This window comes from Petromyzon marinus, unplaced genomic scaffold (genome assembly GCF_048934315.1).
Source record: "Petromyzon marinus isolate PM22_M1 ecotype Great Lakes invasive population unplaced genomic scaffold, UKy_Petmar_22M1.pri1.0 PM_Scaffold_26, whole genome shotgun sequence".
Taxonomy (NCBI): domain Eukaryota; kingdom Metazoa; phylum Chordata; class Hyperoartia; order Petromyzontiformes; family Petromyzontidae; genus Petromyzon; species Petromyzon marinus.
In genome coordinates, this window is record NW_027423235.1 from 1164481 (window position 1) to 1171213 (window position 6733).

General features: G+C 44.5%; 1 protein-coding gene across 1 annotated transcript; it reads left to right on the plus strand.

Annotated features, from left to right (window-relative positions):
- Positions 1-267: 267 nt before the first annotated feature.
- On the plus strand, positions 268-6417 carry LOC142923071 (exosome complex exonuclease RRP44-like). Its single transcript, XM_076064007.1, has 4 exons — positions 268-273; positions 344-487; positions 2068-2190; positions 4190-6417. The coding sequence occupies exons 1-4, from the start codon at positions 268-270 to the stop codon at positions 4265-4267; spliced, it is 351 nt and encodes a 116-aa protein (XP_075920122.1). The 3' UTR covers positions 4268-6417.
- Positions 6418-6733: the final 316 nt, after the last annotated feature.

Here is a 6733-nt window from a genome sequence, read left to right on the forward strand (position 1 = left end):
CTACACTTGACATTGCTTTTCAGCATTCTTCTGTGTTTGCTGAAAAACCTAGTCACTTGGCACATTTGCCCATGATGTGACAACTTTATTTGATTGGCTCTGTCAGGTGATGGAGGATTATAGTCAATACAATTGACATTGTACCTTCACGATTGAACTCAAAATAATCCCCATGACATGATGCCAATAGCACAACTGGAATAAATTAGCGGGGGGATGCGGAAAATTACCTTAAATTTTGTTAACTAATTATTGGCTTGGTAAGTGATGCGCGTGTGTCTGCTCTTGGCCACGTAGCGGTGATTAACGGCTGTTGTTGTTGTGGTCTCAATTGTTCTTCAAGAGCAAGGGAGTGGTGAGCGAAGAGGGCTTCGTGCTGTTTGTGCGCAAGAACGCCGTGGTGGTGCTCATTCCCAAGTACGGCTTGGAGGGGACGGTTTTCTTTGACTCCAAAGATCTCAAGCTCAACGTTACCTTCGACGAGGAGGTAGGGCATGTGTTCACTTAACCGGGAGGCATTGGCATTTCCCGAACGGCTGAATTCTGCATTTAAACCCAGGACTGGCTTAATGCACTGGGACCCAAGCCCCCTGACCATCTCTCTACGATTAGGTTTCTATCAGACACACAGACACTTGGTTTAAGGTGGAAGAACGCAGTGAGATACGAAGCTCCGTTTTTTTGCCATTTGGCAGTGTGGACTATTACAGAGGAAGTTACACCGGTGGATACATTAGAGCCGGATGGCTCACAGGGCTATACCAAAATAAACTGAAACTGAATTAAATGATGTAAATGCGTTTCAAATGTAAAACGGTCACAATTAAATATGCTTTGGAAATAACTGCCATGACTGAGCCCGTATTGTCACGGAGAGGACATCACATTAAAAATACAGTAAAATCCCTCAGGTCCGGAAGAATTAGAGAGAAAATCTAATGCTTTCTGTAAACAATGAGAAACTCGAAGGGCAGAAAAGTACTTGTAGAATAAAAACAAATGAGGGAAATAGTAGTTGATGCAAAAAGTGATCTCTAGATGGCAAAAAGCACATTTGTGACCATTGGATCCAGTCCTTTCCAGCATGCCTTGCATGCCACATTACATTGTCACTCTGCGTGGATAAGTGGATAATGCACACAGCCTAATTTGGACCAGAAGCTCAAAAGGGTCAACATTTGCAGCCATATTTTAGGTATGTTCTTAACTGCAATTGTACACTCCATATAACCTAAGGGGGGTTGCATCTACTCCTTAATGATGGCCAAATAAGGCTTTAAAATTCCTTGGCTGGCCCGCACATCACGATCCCTCGGTTGGTTTGGTCATTGCAGCCATCGGCTTCTCATGCCTGGTTTTCAGCTCGCGGTGAGGTGGCCCAAGCGGTATTGCATTCGCTGTGTGTTGTGGAGGTTTGCGTTTCAAACTCGGTGGCCTCTCCGGTTAATACTGTGGTGTGTATTAAGCGTAAAATATTTATAGGCTATCCGCTTTAACAGTGGACGTTAAAAGATCCTGTAACATTATTCGTGTGCCAGCATCATGGTCCAAGGTTGGCAAATTACATGCAAATTACTTATTTGGGGAGCACATATCAATCGTTCGCCTCCTTTTACAAAGACGTAGCAGTGACCTTGAATGCAAACGTTTTGAGAATCAGTGAGGCTTTTCTGAGTGACCCAGTAATAGTTGGAATAATAACGTTGGGTTTACGTCAATCCGTGCTTGTGTGCAGGGCACTTGGTAGAGAGCAGTCAGCGGTAGTGTAGCGGTTAGCGCTCTGCGCTACGATCCCAGCGACATGGGTTCGATTCCTTCGCACAGTCAACACCAGTGATGATTATCTGAACCGGTCCTGGGCCTCCCCTAGGTTGACTCGGAACTCAATTGAACGCCTGGTGCGGTGTGTAAACATCGCCACTGGGGAGACAAAGGCGGCCGGGCATGGCGCCGGCGACCCTCCCCCTTGTGTGCCGTGCCGGCCTTCATCTGTGCTCCTCGCCAACAGCACTTGCCCCAACAGTCTGTTAAGGCTACATTGGAGATATGTCTTTGTGTTTTGTGTAGGGCCCCACGCTGTGCGTGGAGGGCATCGCGCTGAACATGTTCGACCGCGTGTGCGTGCGCGTGTCGCTGGATTCGTCCAACCTGCAGCACCAGCGGATCCGCATGCACCTCGTCCGCCTGGAGGTACTCACCGTGCGGCGCGACGCGAAACCTCGGAATACCACCGATTTGTATTGTGACCATGCTGCTGTTGCTGCTTGCTGCGCCAGCAGTAGTGCACAGAAAACAAACGCTCGCCGCATCGGAACGTCAGCGGGCCGAAAATTAATGACACAAGCCACAGCATAGCGCTTGTTGCCATGCAACCCAAACTGTGGAACCGTATCGGAAACCCATAGAGACACAGAGATACATAGGAGATACAGAGCGACCCATTATGATTCCTAGAGATTCATAGAGACTCCAGCAGATACATAGCAGTGCATTAAAAACAAGCTACTATACGATTGTGGCCATGCAACCCAAACTATGGACCACATTTTACACCACTGTAGTCTGCGCTCCTTCAATGGAGGGGGTGGCAAGATGACACAAACTCTCTCCTGAGGCTCTCCCGTGGCTATCAGACCCATCCATTGGCATTTAGCCCCTGAACGTAATACCCTTATAACACAGGAATAAAATATAAACTCTGGTCTTGGATGGAAAAAATATATGTTTAGCTAGCATTTTGAGCTGCAGTCTGTTGTCCTATACCTCCTGTAACTGGCAAATTGGATATAACGCGATGATGAATGTATGAAGGAACGCATTTTTTGTGTAACGCGGATCCGAACTGGATATAACTCGGTTGAATGAATGGAACTACGTCGCGCGAGTAGGAATAAGCGGTCGTAACGGCTGCCTCGGCGTAGCATCGCACAAGGCGGGATGCTGCTGGATGCTTCTAGATGCTACCCACGTTCCTTAGTCTTTGTTCAGCCTGTGTTACGCATCTCACGCGTTATTGCGGACTGCGCTTTACCCCATATAATATATATTATTTATTATATCACGATTTTTCCAAAACGCGGTGTTCTTGAGGTACGCAACTACTGTATTATAGAACAGACTGTATATCCAAAGACTATGGGATACTATCCCTACCTATATCAGTTGTGACTGTCCGTGTGTTTAAATCCAGCTTGAAAACGTCGTTATTAATTGGCTTTTCCTGGATTCTGATTGGTTATTACTGTGAGGGGAATCATTATGATTAGCTTTTTTTGCATTTTGCATGCTGTGTAAAGTGTCAGTATCACTGTCATTATTGTTATTATCGGCTTTTACTTCATTTCTATTGGCTTGTATCTATACTTGAGTAGTTTTTTAATGTCCAGTGCTTTTTTGAGATGTTTCGATATGCAAGGTGTTGTATGAAATAGATTATTATTATGGCCCTAGTTCATTGTACAAGAAGGGCCATTATCTGAAACGTGACCTATTTAAATGATCGTTAGGGGCAGTTGTTGATGAATGCGAGTTCTCAAGATACCAAGCTAAGTCAGGGTGTGGGAGCCTTGGTAGATATCAGATTTCTTAACAAAACTCCATGAGTCTGTTCTGCATGGGTTTCCTCCGGGTTCTCTGGTTTCCTCCCATATCTAAAAAGAAGCATGCGTTGAAACTGGTATTAAGGTAGTTTACGTATCGCCATGGGCGGCAGGGTGGCACATTGGTAAACCCTTGCATCTTGCAGCAAGAAAACTGGGTTTGATTCCCAACTAGAGTGTGTTACTGCGTGGAGTTGTCATCTTCTCTCCCCCTGTTCAGACTTGGCGAAGTTTTTCAGTGTTATTAAGTGTAATAATAACGTATCACTTGTGTTGGAAATACTCACATGTGTGTGTGTGAGAGCATTGGTGTAGTGGTTAGCACGCTGCGCTATGAACCCGGCAACCCAATTCCCACTCACCGCCAACACCAATGAGGATTATCTGAACTGCTGTTTTGCCTACCCAAGGTCAACTCTTTCTTAAATGAGTACCTGGTGCAGTGTGTAAATATCAGCACTGGGGAGAGGTGTTGGCCACTTACCCCCTCGTGGGCCATGCCGCCTAACAGCAGCACAATCTGTTAAAGGCTTATTTGGGTGACTATCTTTCATTGTACGTTTGTGCCATTTGTGTCTCCGCTGTCACAGATTCCAGGCTACAACCCTGCGGAGTCCACCCCATGGGGCTCGCCTTCTCCCCGGCCTAAGAAACCCAGACAGCACTAGTGTATCGTGGATGCGGTGTCAACAAGATGTCGGAGGAGGTGCATGAGTGGGCACACACTCTGGGTTTTACATCTGCAGAGTTAATTAAGTGTACATTGTGCTCGCAAGCAGAGGTGAACAATTGAAAAAAAAGTAGTGGCGGTTATGAGAAATGCTACCCTGAAGTAACAGACGGTTTGCACTCTGAACTTGCAATCCAGAGGTCACCGGTTCTTCGTTCTCCTGTCGCAGCGGTTCAAATAGTAGCGCAATTTTTTTTTTAATTTAGAATTTTTACCTTGCCAACCAGTACAATCAGACAATTAAGGTGTATACGCGTCAAGATGTATGAAAGGTTTAGGATATCTTATGCCCCACTTCTTTGCCAGCCAAGATACTGACCCCCTTGTGATGAAGGTGATTTCACAAAAATATTGGTTACTGAATCGGTGGTGTTTATTGACTAATGCAGCAGTGTCCAACCCACAAAGCACTGTGATCCATTCTGGTATATCTCAACATGTTCCGTGATCTACCAGCAATATATGACCAACAGTTACCCGGATGGATTTAACTGACTAATAGAACACTGTAGACATGCCAAGTGCTAGTGCGATCTATTGGTTTAAAATATATATTATTAATCCATTAATTCTTAGTCGGGGATTTTGTTTTGCCATCTGCTATAACAAGAATTGCTTTATATTAGAGGTGTTTATTCCTATTTGTCCCGAGATCCACAATCACAATCTTTTGCGATCATCCACCCATGGATCGCGATTCACATATCAGCTACCACTGATCTAACAGTTGGAAACCAGTTTAACACGTAGGCTTTCGCGACCAATATCCATAACACAGGTTTTTTTGGTTAGATCACGTAATAAATATTTAAATGTGTCGGTAAACCCGCCACCACCCGACACAGCCAATTTGAAAGGTTTGTCACATTAACAGAACGTGCCAATTCGTTACTAGTAACATCACACCAGGTATCTTGGAGAGCAAAGCCACAACATTTACAATCTGAGTACAATGTTTCACCAGTAATTACAACCAGCTTCATCAGGCGACAGCCAGATTCGTGGAGAATCCTCGTTCCTTAATGCGCATGCATAATGTGTGTTGATTAACATATAAATAACCCAATCGGCAATGGATACCCGTAGTCATATGCATTCATTGATTCCCCTCCCAATTCGCGAAAGAAGTGCTCACAAGTGATGGCTGTCGCCTGATGAAGCTAGTTAGTGCTGGCGAAATGTTGTACTTAGATTGTAAATGGTGTGGCTTTGCTCTCCAACACACTAGTGGACTGTACTAGTAACGAATTGACATGTTCTGTTTACGTGACAAACCTTACTAATTGGCTGTCGGGTGGTGGTGGGTTTAACAACACATTTATATATTTAAACGATCTAACCCATAAAACGTGTATTATAGTTGAAAACCTACAATTGTGCCAGGTTTGGCCTGTCGGAGTGGGCCATTAGGGTGGCCACTCGGAGGGCAAAGCTCTGGGGAATCCGAGCAAGAGCTTCGAAGTATGATTGTGCACGGTGACACCCGCAGGGGTCTCGTGATGGATGGCAAATGGAAGATTTTTTATCGCGAGAGGATTCCCTGCAAGGGATGTTAGGTTACTTATTCTTGTGAGGATGCCATTTACTGTATGAAGAGGCAGCGGTCAGCTGCATAGAACAGAGTATAAAATTCCCCGAGCTGTTGCTGTTTAAATCGTCGGTTTAACGGAGAATTTCACCTCAGGTTTTTTTACACAGCTGCCCCACCCCTCATCGGACTCTGTGCAATCACACAAGGAATGTTTTTGGAAAAAATGTCGGTGTCAGAAAATTATAAGGTTTAATCGTTTACAAATGTGCATTTCGTTACAGCTTCTCTTGTCCTTTAGACGTGCAAAGATAATTTCTGACAAAATATTGACACGTTTTCAAATTGTTTCGTAATTGGTTATAACTTTGCTCACGTATATACAGTACTTGGGCAATAATTCTAAGCTCCTGGAGTAGTGGTAAAGATTTAAGCGAGTTGATGTCTTTGCGACTTTGTGTAAATGTGTTTAACATTTTTTAGCTGAATCGTATATTTACAAGCATGTACACATGAGTTATACGCGTTTATATACAAATTAAACCGATTTATTTTCCATGCATCTTCTGTTATTTTGGTTACTCTAAGTTACGTTTTCCACTGCTGGATGAACATCTCACCACGTGATGTTGGATGTCAGGTTTAGTTTGACCATACTTCACCATGCTGGTCACTGTTGGATGATAATAATGTCCACTTGCAATGCACCACCGCGCAGTATTCACTCGCCTTCGAATCGAGTCCTGCACCGCCGTTTCACATGCAAATTTGATTCTCAATCCCTGGGCCAACTTGCTCCTAATTTGCATGCGATTTTCCACATTTCGATCTCGGAGGTGATTAAATGCGCCGGCTTCCAGGCTTGTTGAGCCGCTC

Excerpts from the sequence above, each read along its gene's own strand:
- LOC142923071 (XM_076064007.1), top strand. Across the intron at positions 488-2,067 it reads ACGTTACCTTCGACGAGGAG|GGCCCCACGCTGTGCGTGGA; the intron begins GTAGGGCATGTG and ends TGTTTTGTGTAG. Across the intron at positions 2,191-4,189 it reads TGCACCTCGTCCGCCTGGAG|ATTCCAGGCTACAACCCTGC; the intron begins GTACTCACCGTG and ends CCGCTGTCACAG.